The 18,646-nt window shown below is 34.1% G+C and overlaps 1 protein-coding gene across 1 annotated transcript in view; it reads right to left on the minus strand.

The window, feature by feature from the left end:
• Positions 1 to 9,894: 9,894 nt before the first annotated feature.
• The window catches only part of LOC129749570 (serine-rich adhesin for platelets-like), a 394,154-nt gene continuing 385,402 nt past the window's right edge, over positions 9,895 to 18,646 (minus strand). The window contains exon 8 of the mRNA XM_055744590.1: positions 9,895 to 18,281. Coding sequence (XP_055600565.1) covers positions 18,154 to 18,281 — 128 coding nt within the window. The 3' untranslated portion in view covers positions 9,895 to 18,153. The remainder of the gene's footprint in view (positions 18,282 to 18,646) is intronic.

The following is an 18,646-nucleotide window of genomic DNA, read 5'->3' on the forward strand; positions in this document are numbered from 1 at the left end:
TGTGGGTATATGGTAGTTTTTTAATATAACTTTTTTTTTAAACAGAAACTACTTATCTTATTGGGATTAGAACGGGAAACATTGTTTGTTTTTATCCCGTCCCGAGTATTCAAGAAAATTGTTAAATGAAAGAAAAACTTTATTATTAAATTCATAAAGACTTTTGAAATGATGTCAGAAATGCATAGTTGCAATATTATCTTCATGAAATAAAAAAATTGTACTTTTTAAACGTTGTTTCTCTCAAATGAGAATTTCTAGACAAAATCTGAATTCTGAATTGGGCGAAGGGTATTAAATAGTATCAAAATCAGTTTTCGTGTTTTTTTTTTGAATTGTTAGTTCTTCAGTTTTCAATGAGATTTCATTCAAAACTGAAAAAATTTCAATTTCTACAAACAATATCTCCAAAACAAGAGCTCATAGACCGCGCAGAATTAAGCCATCGGGAGCCTGGGCCAATTTTTCACGGGGTCCCCAATGAATCAACTTTTTTTATATTTTATCTCAGAGAACACATAATATTCTAAACATACAAAAAAAACTGTGAAGAGTTCTATATATTGCCTTCAAATAACCATTATGTCTGATATCTTCAAGAAAAAATTGGTAATTGCGGAAGAATTGATCAACTTATCGAAAATGAAAATGCTGATTAGAGCTGTTGAATGCAAAATTAAATTCACAATTTATTTTGTAACTCTATCACCACTCAATATTCTCTGGATTTGTGATATTTATAGAAATACGTTAAAACTCTTTTCATTAAATTATCATTCACTTGGTATGAGCTTCATCGAAAGTGGGATAAATATATTTTAATACTTTCTTCATGACTATAAAGAAGTAATATTGGGACTTCAAACAAAGGATCTCAAATAAAAAGTAAAACCGACAGACTTGAATTCAAATTCCATGGAGATACAGAAAATTCATCAGTGGAATTAAAAACCCAAAATCGGATTTTATCCATATCAACGATTCAAAGACTCAAAATCAACTCGTACTATCGAATAACGAATGAAATTCAAATATAAAATTGAAAATTAAAATACAATCAGAGTGTTTTTGATACGTGTTGAAATTTTTAAAACGTAAAGCAGATTAAAACTCAAAATTAGAAATTATTTACTTAAAATTAAAAGCATTTGTCAGTTGTCAATTTTTTTTCTAAATAACTCAGTACGGAAATTAAATTTTCAAGACACAGAATCATAAATCTGGAACAAGATGAGATATTTATGTTTCAATGATGTTCGCAATTCAACTATGAAAGCCTTTTTTTTTTTTTTGATAATGATATTTTGAGAATGATATGCTAAATTCAGGGTTTTTTGAAGAAGATAGTTGATAAGAAGTACATGAAAATCAAAAGTATGAAATTTGAGCTGAATCAGTTGGAAAATTTTGAATCAGAATTTCGAATCCTACATTCAAATTGGAATGAAAATTCAATAGCGGAGCTCAGTTTAACCGATTGATCCTATTAAGTCAACTAAAGTTACCTTTTTTTTCAAAATAAAAAAGGGTGTAGATTGCAGAAATCAACGCAAATTTCAATTATTTTCGTGAAACGAACATTAATTATACATTATTTATACTCATACTAATGCTTATAAAGTGAGCATTCCAGATTGTCTGGTTTTATTATTTTTATTCTCAACAAAACCCGAGAAAACTTATAATTTAAAAGGATTCTAGATATTTTCCTACAAAAACTTTAATTTTTAGATTATTTTAATTTTTAACAATGAAAAAAATAATGTATCTCCCCAAAAAGCCGTTACATTTTATTTCATGAGGAGAAAATACTTCCTTATCAAAACATAATGCATGATTCGTTGGAAACTCTTGACATATTTTTTTTATTCAAGAAATAAGAGAAATTGTTTTGTTATTTATTGAAGAGTTTGCATTCCAGACTGCCCAGGTTTAATCGAACATGCACGGGTTTTCGAAATAAAGTGGACAAATAAACCAAACGTTATTCGAAATAAGCCTAAATTTTTTTCTGTTTGTTTTATTCAATTTGTTTTTTTTAGTTTGAAACGAGATTTGAACGATGCTGCCTAGTTTCAATAGAAAAAATAATTAACTTTGAGGTGGTTTTACACTTTCTTGAAGATTTTTATTTCGAATTAGCATCGATTTGTCCGGATTTCATGTTGAAAAATTCGAGATCAAATGCCCAGATATTGCAAAGTATTGTAAAATGTGTGCTTATTTGTTGAAGATTTTTATTTTTTTAATAACTGTGTTTTAAACCGTAGAACAATTATTTAAAAAAAAACAACAATTTGTGCGTGTCGTGTCCTTTGATCTTAAGCAAAAAGATTTATATGGGTGCATCTGTAATATAAACATCCATTTTATTGATTTTTTTGTTTCTATTTTATTCCAAACGTTGAGCAGTCTTGTATCTTAGAGCATTTTTTTACTGGATATTACCCGTATACGTTATTCGTGTTTCAACTAAAGCATGGATCATCCAAAGTCTGGACGCACTGTGTATTATACCATAGCGCTCCTAGTTGTCGGATCTGGAATGTTTTGACAGTACTTTGTTCGGCAATGTTTCCTCTATCAGTGCTGAAAATTTCATAACGATTCGTTTTGTTCCAAAAAGTTACACGTAATGGAAGCCGCGAGGCAAAAATCAATTTTGGACACCCACGTCAAAACCCGCCGTTTCGTTTGGCTCAAAAATCGTGAAATCTGATTTTGGGCGGCTTCCTGGCCAAAAATTTTACAAAGCCACTGGTCGGGGTGATGTCCCCCCCCAAGTTCAAATTCGTTTTTTCCGATAAGTTGGCAAGAAAGTGATCTGGCAAGGTATTTGCTGCTGCGGACGAAAAACTCCGGTTTTTGTGAAAAACAAGACCATGGACTCCGAAATGTACAAGGAGGAGTGCCTGAAAAACGTTTTTTTTCCGTACATTAGATCTCACAAAGGACCAGTAAAGTTTTCGCCAGATTTGGCATGCTGCCACTACAGCAAGGAGGTACTACAGTGGTATTGGGCCAACGGGTGGATTTTGTCGAAAAGGACATCAACCCACCCAACTGCCCCCCACGATTCTGCCCTATCGAAAAATTTTGGGTTATTGTCAAGCAGAAGATGAAGAAGAATGGTAGGACGACTCGGGATGCGACAGAGATGAAGAGATTGTGAAACGAAATGGCAGCTGAGTGCATTGAATAGGGTGTCCTATGATTATTAGTTCTCGACGAAAAGTTCAAAATTTCATCAAAACAACATCGTTACAACTTTTCTCTTATTTTTCCTTTAAAGTGGATTAAAAACCCTACATTTTGATTACGAAACACTTTATTTTGTTTACATAGCTCCGAGGTAGACCCTATTTAATGCGTCCAGATTTTGCATGATCCATGCTCTAAATTTCAGAGCTTGATACAGAGTTATAGATAATTCAAACTTTTCAATCCATCCAGCGTTAAGTTCCTTTAATTAAAATTTCTATTGAACTTCACAACTGCGTTAAATAAAAACAAAAATATATGCAGAATGAATTGAGATGTTCGTTGTTGAAATATCAAGGATCCATCTATGGGTTTTTACTTGGATGTCAAAAAAGTTAAAAGTCTCAATAATAGACTTTCATCGATGGCAACAGCTAAGTCATCACCTTGTCGATCAAGTTGATTTTGATATACTTCTAAGATCCAATCGGCTGTTGGCAATGCGGACAAAAATTTTCCAAGTTTTTTCCGCACTTCATGGAATTAAATATGGAAGGTTTCCTCCAAAAAGAATTCTCCTTCATTTTAACAATAATTTTCATTGGATTTTGAATCATAAAATCAAATGGGTTTTCTCGGAAAATGTGCTAATAACATATGTTATTGTTGAAAAATGAAATTATTTTACTTTTTAGCCCTCTATCGCATTCCAACCCATAGCATAATTCAGAACTGTTAAAGAATTCAAACATTCATTTAATCATGATTTGGTGTTAAATTTTCTTCGAAGAAAAATCAGCTTTTAAGCTTTGAAATTATATTTAACTAAACACGAACAGCATTTTGAGTGTTGATTTTTCAGGGATTGCAAAAATAGGCATGAGGTATCATTAGTTCGGAAACAGAAAATATTTTTTATGAGTTGAAATTTTAACTTCACTTAAAACATACAACGATCTCAGCATAGGACGCAGATTACTTTTTTGTTGACTTCTCTGTCTTGCAAAACTAGGCATCCTTACTGTATCATCAAATCGAAAGAAAAAAAAAACAATTAAAATTCTAACGATTTTGGTTTAACTGAACGTTTTTTGATGCCTCGTTTAGCCAACCTTTTACAAGAAGTTTTTAGAGAACAATGATTCCAAAATTAGAAACAATAAAAAATGGCATCACTATGCTCTAAAAACTTGTTCGATACGTTAGCTAAACGAGGCAATATTAAGGTTTTACTGAAAGCTACACTTGGAATAATCGAGGTATCCTTAGGTTTATAAAAAGTAACCCATATTTTTGCATTCTACCACCTTTTTCGAGCTAAGTTATACCAATTTTTTCTATTTCATGACATATATCAAAATAAGGTAGAGTTTTGACCTCATTCCTCGAGATAAAAGATATAAAAATCTGCTTGGGAATTTTTGAATCACAATGATTTTTTGCATAATCAGACAAGGGAGAACAAAAATATCTTTTCAAATCCTGTTATGCCCAACCCCTCCTTCAGACGAAGTTTACAAAAACTGTCATATCATCGCGTCGAATACCTATTTTTATTTTTTTTTTCGCTAAATGATTGAAAAGATGTTGTTCCAAGGTTTCCTCCTGAAGACATCTGTTTGACATGCACATGAAATTTATCATAGCTGAGAGATGCTGGAAAACCATTAAAAACATGAAAATGTCCCTTTTTAACATAAATCGATATTTTCGCAGTCCAAGATTATATAGTTTCTTAAAGATTTTCGTTCAGAAGCCTTTATTGTGACAAAGATGCTGGACTGATGTTTCGAAAAAAAAATTATCCGAAGCTTGTTTAAAAACACTTAATATGCATTGATTTGCCGGTTCAAAATGGGTTTTTCTTCTTATACTGAAATTGAGTTCATGATTCTCATTCATATTCATCCTAATGTATGCTCAATAATTGTTTTTTTCGAAAATAAAAAAAAAGATATTGTTTTTATAATATCCTACTTTCCTACTATAATTTCCTACTATAATTCGATAACAATCAAAAACCAAAAAATCAGAGTTTTAATTGAAAAAATTTTGATTGAGGGTTATCATACAGATTTAGATTTTAAGTTAAGGAATTTTGACAAAGCTTTAGAAATAGTTTTCAAATATCAAGCTCAGGCTTAGAATTCTGAATCAAAAATAAGCTCCATTCTTTTTCGAGTTCTGCAATCAATACACGATTTTTAAAAATCCATATTTAAAACATTGTGGGAAAAAAAGTTTAAGGTTTGTTATAAATTGAAAATGAAGAAATTCTAGATTCATTATTATTATAGTTGCTGGACAAAAATTAAAATTTTCAAAAATTATCTTGGATGCATGTAATGCCATGTGGGTTTGATCTCAAAAAATGTTAAAAAACAAGTGTTTAATAAAATGTCAAAAAACTTACTCCCCTTCAGTGGTGATTAAGGATATCACTTTAAGCCTTAAAAGTTTCATTCTACGACACTATGACATTCACGAATTGAAACTAATTTTTTATTGTCAATTTTCATAAGAAATTTTTTGCGAACATTTTGTATTGAACTCAAATCTTGACAAACAAAAACCCTACCTCGACTTCAAAATCTGTTTTTATTTAGAAGGGTACCTTAACAAATTCATTCATAACTTTATTTCTTATCGCTTTTATACCAAAAAAGCGACTATTTGATCAATACTGATGTTATGAAATCGTTTGGTACATCTTTGTACCTGAAAATAATCACATTTTCGTAGATGATGGAAAGAATTAAAGAAACATGAGCTATCAAAGAACGAATGAACATAAGCCGTAAATATCATGAATTTTTCGAAAAAGATACAACGGGTCACCGGCAGGACTTGAACCTCGGCTCGGCCAAAATCCCGAGTCGATGGGTGGAGTTAGAGAAACAAGAGAGATCAATAGCGGGAATGATCACATGCGGGGTACACATGGTGTTTTCGATAGAAGATCCAGCAGTTGATCGGCAGAGCTCGTTTGCTCGGGTTCGCCGGTTTCATCACGTTCACCGTGGTTTTCGAAAAATTCATGATATTTACGGCTTATGTTCTTTCGTTCTTTGATAGCTCATGTTTCTTTAATTCTTTCCATCATCTACTAAAATGTGACTATTTGATCATTACAAATTAAATGCAGATACGAAAATTTCTTCAAAAAAAAAAAAAAAAAATTTGAGCCTTAATTTTATTTTGTGTTTGTTGTTCTTCATCTTCACATTCAAAAAGGTTTGAAAACTTTAACAAGGCCACAAAATTAACATTTTCGTTCACATTCAATTAAAATTTTTGAAACTTTTAAAAAGTGTTTAAGACAAATCTGCACTTTTCTGAAAAAAAAACAGTAAAACATAACATCTCCTTTTTAAATAAACAAATAATTTACTTTCTCCAAGACATCAAGTAGTTATAACTTCTATGAAAAAAGCGTTTTTTTGTTTATTTTTTACAACTCTGTGATATAAATGATTTTAAACAAGTTTTTTTGAAAGAAGTATTACCTAAAAAAATAGAACTTAAGATATTTTTAAAAGTAAAATTCAAATCGTTTTGTAGACTTCAACGATTTTTGTTATATGAAATGAAAACTTTTTTCTTTACTTTATGCAGTAATTTAAAAAATAATTGTGGTTCCATATTTCTATAAACTGTAATATTTTTCTTTTTCGGTTCAAACATCATCAATATATTATTTCTTAATTAAATTGATAATAATAATAAAAAATTTTATGATTGGCAAAATCTGATAAAGGAATCGAGTTCAATACGTCAAAATTTACCAAATAAACCATTGAACATAGACACAAAAATGTTTCTTTTTCAACTTCTAATATGTTTCAATTTATGATAAAATCATTTAAAGTTAGTTTTTTTGTGAATGTAATTTATCGACCATATCGGAGAAAGTTATATTCTTTTTGTAAGAACATTTCAAGATCATGAAAACTAAAGCGAATAGAATGTTAGAAGATATGAATAGATATTTGTAACGAATTTTGATTTTCAAAATCTTGAAATATTTTTTAAATCATCATAACTTTTACCGCTAGGGTCGTTTTATTGAATTTATATTTTATTTTAATGTTTAAAAAAATTTATGAAATTTTAATTTTAAACTTATGACATTTTTAGAAATATTTTTTAAAACTTTGCCTCTGTTTTTTTTTCAATTTTTGTGTTTTGCAAAGATCCATTTAGAAGCCTAATAATCTAGAGTTTTAATAAGGAAAACCTAGTGTTTACCTTTCTTCTTTTCCGGCGACGACTCATTGCTCGAAATTTTAAAACTTTGCTTGCGCTTGAAAATTTATCAACGTTTCATTTGATTTTATTATTATAATTTATATTTTTGGAGTCGATTGACACCTAATGAAAAAAATCAATTTTCTGTAGCTTTTGTTTTGTTAACTAGAAGAGTTTGGATATAAAAGAGAATTTTATCTCTGACTATGATCACTGGCACTCTTTTTTTCTTTTTTTTTTTTTCAATTTATCAACCTTTCAATTAAAAATGAAGAAAATTATTGTAAATTATTATTTTTTTAATGATAATTTGTTATCATTTTGCTTAAAAAATTCCACGTTGGTTAATTTTTTACCTAATTTGGTTTTTTTTTTTAAATTCGTGAAATTTATAATTTTTTCGATTTTGTGTGATAATCATGATTAAGAAAATGGTCAAAGAATTAAATTAACTTTTAATTGTGTATGTTCAGTATTGTTGTTATTTACAGCTTAATTTGAACTAAGGAAACCCCAGTGGACGGAAACTTTACAAGAACCTAGACCTACATGTCGTTGAGGCAAATTTCTGTGGGTTTTCTCAGTTGAAAATTTTGTGGCTGTGAAAAATGTTGTTTTTTTTTAAATATCATGAAATGAAAAGAATACAGAGAAAGAACCTTTGAAATTTTACAAGTTAATTTTAAACGATTTCAGATTTTACAAGACTAATAAAATTCGGAATGAAATTCGTCGTTTTAAAAAATTTAAATCGATTTTTTTTAGTAAGGAGGCTTCCAGTATCAAAAAAGTTTGTTTTTAAGAGTTGCTCAACCTTGTTCAATGTTTCGACAAGGACTGACAAGCTTCTTAAAACCACCTGTTATTTAATTTTGTTTAACCGTTATAAAGCTTAATGTAGGGAGACCTCGTAGCAAAATCAGGCAGGAATGTTCAGATCGATTCTTTAAAAAATTGTTCAGTTTTTTTTTGGTTTACATATAAAAAGTTTTGGAAAAAAAACTAGTTTTCAGCCATATGCAACATAAAGAAGTGATCTTAAATGTAGTGCTGAGTACCTGGCAGTAGTGTAAAGTATACCTGCCAGTAAATTCAAATTTAGCAGTGATAAACTTCTGTGAAACTCCACCATTTGACTTATTTAACTCAGAAAATTACTTGTCAAATAGGAATATCTTCCTGCAACCTGTTTCACAATTTAATATGGATTAGGAGATTCACTAAAGTTGATTATTTTTCAATACTTGGCAGAATAAGTTCCCTATTTTTTTATTTTGTTTTTAGTGTGATCATAATCATCACTGTTGCAAACCTTAATATTAGTACAAGAATTTTGAACATCCCTAAAGATTTTGACTTGTTTCAATAGTCTCAAAAAAAAACGCAAAGTCTCTCTTAAATTATAGTCGCTCTCACAATCAATGATCATCATCAAATTAGGCGCTTCCCGCCACAAGCTATGGCAATGATTGTGCAGCAGTTAGTCTTCACCAGCACTTGGTGCAATTAAGTTCGGACAAATATAGGTACTTATCGTCTTTCACTAAACGAAATCGCAGTTTTTGTTAGTGAAAGTATCACCACGTTGTCACAAAGTAATTACCGTGAAATTAACTAAGTTACTAAAGATCCTGTAACGTAAATCGGATCAATCGACGTCCCTGCAGCTGCTAGTCCGGTTTGGCTACAATCATAATTAATCAGTTTTATATTCTGATCGAGATAATTATAGGCATGTGAACACTGAGGATTCATTTTATATTTTGTTCAAGGTAGTTTGTTCTCAAGTTCATTTTTCGCATCCATCAACGTCATTTGTTGAGCAAAACAAAAATATTACAATTCAAAGCTAAATGTCATGATTTTATAGAAATGAACAATCAGTAAGTTAAAAAACACTTGAAACAAACAGATAAATAAAACCACAGAGTACAGACGTACAAGCTCGAACAAAAAATCGTCAAAAAAGTGTGTAAATTTCAAATGTTATCACCAGAAAAATACGTTAGAAATCGACTACAAACAGTGCCATCTATTGCGCCGTTCAAAAGTCATAAATCAACTTTAAAGTGCCCAGTTTTCGAAAAGGCGTATCATATATAAACTTACAAAAAAATCAAAAAGGGTGTTGGGATTTTTACACAAGTTTCGTGGGCTAGCTTGTACGTCTGTTCTCTGTGATAAAACTACCGAGTCCAGATACGAAACAAACATTTAAAAAAAAAGCATTGATGATGAAAACGGACTTTCCCGCCATCATAATTATTTCCACTTTCATAATGGAAGCGAGTTTAATTCTATTTCAATTCCACAGATATGTATGTACCTACCTTTGTAGTTGTCCCGTTTCATGGCGCATTTCCTTTGTTCCAACTGAATGACTGACGCAATCCAGGGCAGATTTGAAATGGAATACTTTTCGGAGCAATATAAAACTCACCTGCGTTTTATTAATCCAAATATATCATTTTATTTTTATTAAATCGATTTCACCTTTTTATTTTGTTCATGTGTTTGTGAGTGTGATGGTTATTTTTTTGTTTGTTCGTATTATTTGTTACCCATGCTTGCGCTCAATTTTGTTAGAGTAGGTACTTATTTTGGTTTTATTTTATCAACGCGCCATTTATAACGCTTTTCTCCAGGATCTGGGAACAATTTTTGCGCCGCGACATTGAACTTTCTGTTCCACGCGGTTTTGGTTCACGGATTTTTTTTTTTTGCTGATGAATTTTCTATTTTAAATGTTTTGTCCATTTCCCCTGATGACTATTTTTCGCGTGTATGTATGTGTGCGTGTGTGTTGATGGGTTTATCAAGTATTTTAAGTATGACGGGAAAAGAGAAAGAGTATCAACATTTGCACAAGGAGAGACACCTGTTATTTCTGTGTGTATGCGTTTTTTTTTCTGTTGTAAGTAGGATCTGTTTTTTTTCTGTTTCTGTGTTACATTCATCCGCGTATTTACAAATTTACACTAACTTGAACAACTTTCATTACAGCAATTTTTCCCACATGGTCATGGTCAACAAATGGTTTTTTTTATTCATTTTAGTTTTTTGGTTGTTGCAACTTTCACTCTGCTTTCGGTCGAGAATTAACGAACTGTGTATGTAGCCTAGATTTCAACTTTGTCGATTCTCTTTTTTTTTAGTTTTTCATTTTGAACCATTTTAGTTTTGTTTTATTCATTTTCATCTATACATCTGTTTTTTAACATTCATCTAACAATTACACTATTATGATGTTGACTGTAGCTGTCGAATTTTTAAAAATCAAATTAAATTTGGTTTAATCATAAATAAACGATCGTTAATAGCTTAGTTATTTTTTATTTTAAATATTTTCTTAAATCCATCAATGAACTATGTATTTCTTTAAGTTTTTCATTCCCAAATTAGTAACATAATCATTGATTTGCATTTGCAATAACGATATTTTATAAAGAAATCAGTAGGATGTCAATTGTTTGAAATCAACATCTTCCTGATTAAAACAAAGCGTTAGGAAGCAGCAGGTCAATTTATATGACAGTTCAACTTTTTTTCTTAATAAATTTATAGTTTTGGTGTAGTTTTTGTTGTATTTTGAGATAAATTTTTAATCCAGTCTAGGACAAAGGCTAGAAACCCTACCAAATGGTAAAGTTTGAAGGAAAAAATTTGAGGTGAATACTGTGAGGGCCCAGAGAATTGATATGGTAAAATTATTTGGTTTTCCTCGGACTAGCAAAGTATATGCTGGTTAGAGATTTTAATTTGTGGTTAATAAACCTTCCTCTTGCTAGCAGTTTGGGGGGAATTCAATTAAGATGTTCGAAGAATTTCATCAATGCAATTCCATTCAATCGATGAAGTTTTGACGAGAGCCTTATCAATAATTTTGAGACGACTGTATCACTTGAACCAATTTTGTAGGTTATACAAGTGTTGTGATCAAGGTTGCCGAAAAAAAATTCTGTGCTATTGAAAAAAAAATTTGAATTTCTGTGACTTTACCCAAAAATTCTGTGATGCTATTTCCTTTAATTTCATAAAAAGAAATCATGACTTATGATGTTTTTTATTACATTTGAGATGGGGAAAGTCAATTAACATCAATAATCTTATCATACATTTCTAATTCAAAGAAAGAAATTGAATTTTTTTTTACCAAAAAAATATAATTTTGGAAATCCATTCTAAAATTAAAAAATTCTGTGAAATATTTCAAAATTCTGTGTTCTGCGACATGGATTCTGTGATGAAAATTTATTCGAAATTCTTTGAAATTAAAATAAAAAATAATAAATTAAATTAAGATCAAATTAAATTTGAAATTACAGATTTTGTGATTTCGACTACCTTGGCTGTGATGTCTGTATTATTCGAATCCAAATAATTTTTCGAACTTGATCACAAACTAAGCTTAACTATGTAGGGATTTTTTTATAATTTTTTGTAGCCGCATGTAATTATACCTTCACTCCTACACCCCACTTTAAAGATAAGCTATTTCTTCTTCTCTTTTTACTTCTGTTGTTACCGTTTATGACGACAGAACTCCAATTTTCCCATTTTGACAGGGACTGCCGAGTCGCACTGTAATTAAACGCTCGACAGTCCCTAACCCGTAAACCTGATCCGGATCCACTCTCTGGAGCCACCGGATCAGCTTTACCATCGATGTTAATAGTTGTATGATGAGCGACACACTCTGAACCCACCATTTGGACTTCGTCAGCAGCTCCAGCACACTCAAGCACAGCCAGATTTTCCGTCCAACATCGAAAAACACCCCTAGTTGTACGCTCCAAAGCTTGACGTACCCGTGAGTCACTAGAGAAGATAGGTTATTCGATAATTCCTCAAACCCAGGCCTTGCGTCGATTTCCGTCTTCAACGTACACTTTGCTTAAGAGGATCTGCTTTGAAGAACCACTTGGATTGCTGGTTGACTGTCGGCACGTACTCTTTTATCCACCGTTTCCATAAGTCATCGGCCAGCTGCTGCGATCTCTTGTAAGCATCCCAAAGTGCCTCCGCAGGGTTGGTAGGTTCAATGACTTCATGTGGCTCGTTGAGATCTGAACCACGCAGGAAGACATTGGGATAAAGTGCATCTATCACTGGATCCGTAGATACAAGAGTAAGGGAAGTGCCAGCTCGTGATAGCAGTCGTAAATTAGCCGGCACAAACATTATCAATTTCCAGAACTAGTTGGATTATCTCCTTACTCTCCCCTCGCAAGTTCGTTCCGTTGTCCAAGAAGTATTCAGAAACGGGAACTCAGCGGCTGATGAAACGGCGGATCGCCATTATGCATGATTGCGCAGTTAGACTGTGGGCAATTTCTAAATGTACCGCCCTTAATACCATACAGGTGAACATCACGATCCAGCAATTTTCTCTGCGGTAAATAACGACGACTTCCACTGGACCTATATAATCAAGACCAACGATGGCCGTTTGAAAGGGCTTAATTTTGAGATTCTTTGACAGACATTGTAGGACCTTACACCATCAAATTGGTGAGATCGCTAACCACGAAACGTTGTTTGATTTTGTTCTTCACCGTTTTTCAATAACCGTGTCCAAACCTCTCGTGGTATTGTTGAACCAAAAGATATGTGACACATTGAGTTCTTGGTAAAACAATCAATAATCGAAGTTCGAAAGGGAGGAACTTCGTTTTGTTTTAGGGACGCCGTTCCATCCTAAACACACCATCTGCATCGATCAAAGGAACTAGCTTAAAGAGAGGACTCGATTTCTCCAACGGCAACCGCTTTTGTAAAGGTAGCTCTGAGTTCCGCTCGACACAGGTCCTGCATAAGAGTGTTTTCTAGCACCGTAAAAGAAGCCAACAGTCCTATCGGATCAAACAAAGAAAAGACCGTGCTTACGACTTCACGTTTCTCCGGTGTTTCTGACTCTGAAGGCGCTGCTTTTGTAGGTACCGCAAAAGAAAACACGTCGTTCTGTGTGTCCCACATAATGCCGAGAGCCCGTTCGTAATCCGTCACCTTGTATTGGTTCAAATGGATTGACTCTCTGGAGCCACCATCCACTTCCAAACTTCGAAGAACAGCTGTAGAACTAGACGTCCACTCACCTTTTGAGTGGATCCAACGTACCTCTCTGGTTCGCTCGATGGTCTCCCCTTCGGTGTTGAAGCTGTTGTAGTAGTCATCGACATAATGGCGGTGAACGATGGCTTGTGCTGCTGCATAGTATCTACTTTGAAATATAACAAGTAGGCCTCATTTGGAATCTCCGTGTGTGTATGTACACGGCATTCCTACTACAAACAAAAATATAGTTATGAAATATTACTGGATTCTATGGAATTGATTTTGTCTTTATCAGTCATTTGTTTCTTCTGGAATGTGCTTGAAATCAAAGATTGATTCTCAGAGGTAATAAGAAACGGTAAACGGTGCATTAAATTTCCTAGTATTGTACGTAAATTGTGAACACTAAAAAGAGAATTTCGTCGTCGTCCCCGAATGTATGATAAAATTAACGAAAAAAATCCTGCATTCGATGATTCGATGAATTTTAGTCGTTTTGTGTAATTACTTCGGAAATCTTCACAAGAACTGACTATCACATTACAAATATTAATAAAATTTTTGTTTTCCACTCGCCATAAAACCTACCAAATAAAACTGTTTACTAATTCAAAGAGCCAAACATAGTTGATGGTATTAAAAAGCATAAGCTCATATTTATTTTCATAATTTTATTGCTTATCAATTCTTTAAAAAATAAGATTTTTAAATGAATTCCATACATTTGCTAACAATTCTCATAACTATTTTTTGGAGCCTTACAACAACACAGTTGAAGAGGGCGGAATAGCCTACCTTATCTATTTCAAAGTACTATGGTGCTGCTGCTGGATTACGAGTGGAAAACTGGTGCAATTCTTTACGTATTGCGCCGAGCATGGAGAACTGGCAGCGCCAAAAGTGGCCGCATCAATGACAAAAACGGTAGGATGATCGTCTGGCGGGAATCGAAAAAGAAACCTTTGCGCTTGCTGGTCTGCATCTCTAACCCTGAGCTGATGGTACATCTCTTTAATGTCACCTCCCTCGGCTACGCGTCGATCTCGAAACTTGCGAATGACTGCCGGAAGTGATTCCAGCAGATCGGAGCCTTTGAGGAGGATGGAATCAAGGGAAATACCATATGCTTTAGCATCAAACACCAGGCGCACTTTATGTGGTTTCTCCGGATTCAGTACTACATTTAGCGGAAAATATCATACGTGGGATTGGTATTCAACAGTTCTTATTTCGTGACCTTATGGCAGTATCTTTTGATCTGTTAATTCTTGAAATACAAAGAGGAAGACCAGTTTTGTCTCTCTTGAAGCGAGTCCATTCCAGCTGATACTCGGACGGCAGCTTGTTCACTAGTTCCGACATAAGCATGGGATTGCTTAGATGGTCCTGCAGCTTGGCCGCCACCAAATGGTCACACAACTGTTTGACAGGGATTCCAAAATATAGAAAACTTTCCAGTTTGTCTACTCGTCTTGCTGACACCTTCCGCACCTTGGTCACAAGCGACTTTAACAGCTCCTCCGGATTCCCAAAGAGTTGTCGCAGATCCTTAATCACTTCCGGTACCGACGCAGACATGAGCAACCTGCTTTGAACTGCTTCTTTCGCCAAACCTTGCAGACTATCTTGAAGTATCTTCAAGTTGTCCACATTTGTAAACTCACAAGCTGCTGTAGTATATTAAAAAAAACTGATAAATTGGGGCCAGATTTCCGACCCCCCTCGGAATGTGAGGAGATGTTTTGAACTAGCTTGACGGGCAACTAGCTGCTTCTTCGTAGGTCCACTACTAAAATTGCGAGTTTGTGTATCCAGCTCTCTCCGTTGCTTACGCTCCAATAAACTTTGCATCAATGCTTGCTCCAAACTGATCAGATCCGATTCTTCCGCCGAATCGTTAGCTTCTTGGCTTCCTGTTTCCTATAAACACTGTTTCAAAAGACGGTTCAACCTTTTCCTGCGGTTCAAAATTTCCTCGGGCAACGCTTTTCGTCGCTACTCCTAACACTTCTTATTTTTGTTGTTGTGCTAAACTTACATGTTTCTCCGGTTCTAGTTCTTTGACTCGATTCTGTTCGTTGCATAACTCACGCACAGTTGAGGATAAGTTATCCGTTCCTGTGATTTTCATGAGATAAACGCCGCAAGGATCATCTTGCCGGTCTTGCCGGATCCAGCTTTTGGACCACACGAGTCCTCTTCACTTTCCTCCTTGAGCTCCTGGTTTAGATCTGATCTCTGCACAGAAAGTTTTTGGGTAATGTTTTGAAACGTGGAAATATTGTATGCCGTTATCATGGTCAGGGTTATTTCATTTCGAAAAAAATCATTTATTTGCTTTGGCGTCTTGAGCGCTTTTATGAACACATCCCGGCAATTTTATTCAAACCGTATGGAGCACATCTCTCTGATTTCCCCTTTTTTCCCCCTTTTTTTTTGACAAATTTAAGCTTTTTTCCTCAAATTTGAGCCTTCATCTCCTATGCTCTCAAAACAAAAAAAAGCTTAAATCTAAGGAAAAAAAGCTTAAAACGAGATTCACGAGCACATATTTAAAAGATGTTGGTCACACGATTCATGGACAAATCCTGTATCGTTGCCGCCTCCTGACCAAGACACGAAATTTCGTTCGACAATCACACAAAGAAGAATGCATGTCGTTTCGTCTGCAGGACCCGGCAATGTTACACGTTTTGTCTATGTATCGTGTGACCAACATCTTTCAAATGTGTACTCGTGAATCTCGTTTTTAAGCTTTTTTCCTTAGATTTAAGCTTTTTTTCGCCTTCAGAGCATAGGAGATGATAGCTCAAATCTGAGGAAAAAAGCTTAAATCTGTCAAAAAAAGGGAAATCTGAGAGATGTGGTCCATAGGGCTTGAATAAAATTGCCAGGATGTGTTCGTCTGATGGTAGTCGATTGATCCACAAGTGTTTGGTCGCATTCGTTTGATGGCCACATCCCGGCAATGTTATACAAACCGTGTGGAGCACATCTCTCAGATTTCTCCTTTTTTGACAGATTTAAGTTTTTTTCTTCAGATTTGAGCTTTCATCTCCTATGCTCTCAAGGCAAAAAAAGCCTAAATCTGAGGAAAAAAAAAGCTTACAAACGAGATTCACGAGCACATATTTAAAAGATGTTGGTCACACGATACATAGACAAAACGTGTAACGTTGCCGGGTCCTGGCAACGCGATACAATATGGGGTAAAGTGCTGACTCTGGCACATCATTGCACCATCGATATTGGAACAACGAATCTGGTGAGGATGTTTTATTAATTTTTTCTACCTTATTTCATTGTACTTTTTCTTTTCATTTGAGTTCAGATGTGTAAAACTATATTAATAAAAGTTTCATAAAGTTAAAATTACATTTCAAGTTTGAATAGAAGATGTTTAGTTTTCATCATTAATTGAAAAGCACAAGAAAACTCTAATGGAAATGAAAAAGCCTGGGTTGTATAAATAGATGCATAAAACAAGACCCAAAATAAAAAATAATCTATTTAAAATGCAATTGTTCAGATAAAATCAAGGTATTGCTCATCTCGGGTTTTCAGATACCTCTTTTCAAAAAATCCTGCCCGTTCATGAAGCAACCAAATGTAAATGTCCAAGTTATATTTTCTTATATGGAACCTATTTACGAAATTCCATTCAATATTTGTTCAGTGAAACTGCATCTTTTACAACGAAAAATTATAGCGAGAAACCGATCGTAAAAGCAAGTGGATAATGATTGTAAAATCTTTTTAAACTGTCGGACGATTAAAAGTAATGATCAAATATTGGTGCAATAAAACCTAGTGAGTTTCTCACTCCGATTAAGTGTAATCTTGTTTTGCTTTGCAACGGACGAGTTAAAGCCCGGAAGCCCCGAATAAACTAGCAGGCATTTATTCACCCATTTCATCACTTAACGGCATTCGACAGCACAGTCAACAGCTTTTGATTTTACTAGTAGTTAATGCTCCTTCCTGCTTGCCTGTCCAGCGTTCTGCCTCGACTTCCGCGTGTGCCATAAAAAAGCACTGTTTTATTCGATAATTTTATTTTCATGCTCACCCGTTCGGAAGATCGTTAAATTCGGGTTGATGGGAGCGGAAATATATAAACACATTATCTCTACTTATCAACCAGCCAGTGCCCACCAAAAACAGGAAATGTTTCCTGTCTGTTTGTCTGTAGGTGAGTTGATGTTTTTGCATTTCTGAATTTCTGTGAGCATTCATGGGTCTCGATATCTCCTATCGAATCCAATTGAACCGGATATTGAAAAGTATCGTTCCCATTTCCCGATAACTTCGACACAGAATTTTTCGCTTTATGCTTTGTGACATTGATATTGTTTTAATTTTGTGTACTCAGGATTTTTCACTATGCTATACAAACACATTCACCCAACCACACACACAATCTCACGGATTCATGCAATCACTTCCACGTGTAAACAAAAATATGTACACACACATTCGTCATTGATCGCTCACAAAATTGGTACTCTTGACCGGTCCATTTTCTGCCCCATCTGTTGGGAGGAATCGAAATCCTGGAAAAGATGAACCGTTTCCGGGATTCCACATCGGCTGACTCGCGTCTTCCAGCTGGTCAGTTGCCATCGTTCATCGCCCATCGTTCGCTTCCTTTTAATGAGCACATAACAACGAATTGATGACCTGATATGTTAAAGCTGTCAACAGCAGCTGGATGTGGACCGGTTCCAGAAGAACCCCCCGGCCATGATCGCCGTGCTGCATGGCGGCTGGATTTTCACCTGCGCATGGGGAGAAATGAAAAAAAAAAAAATAGAAAAAAAGATTATGGAAAAACATTCAGACTCCGTCAGTAAGGTTTTATTATCAAAAAGTCAGCAAGCGCGCTAACGAAGATTATTGGCGCGTTCTACAACAATATTCATTGCCTCCGTGTTCACGTTTTGTTTCCTATCTGAACTCCGGTAAGATTAATTGGTACGATTGGCAAATGTCGTGTTGCGTGGTAGAAAATATTGGTTGTACAGTGCTTTTTATCATTTTACAAGATAATTCGTCTCTTTTACTCAGTTTTTAAGCTCAGCTTGATTTTTTTGAAGCGCAAAGAAAGCTTTTCAAATTTCTAGTTCATTTAACAAATACTCCC

Source organism: Uranotaenia lowii, chromosome 2, assembly GCF_029784155.1.
Source record: "Uranotaenia lowii strain MFRU-FL chromosome 2, ASM2978415v1, whole genome shotgun sequence".
Lineage (NCBI taxonomy): Eukaryota > Metazoa > Arthropoda > Insecta > Diptera > Culicidae > Uranotaenia > Uranotaenia lowii.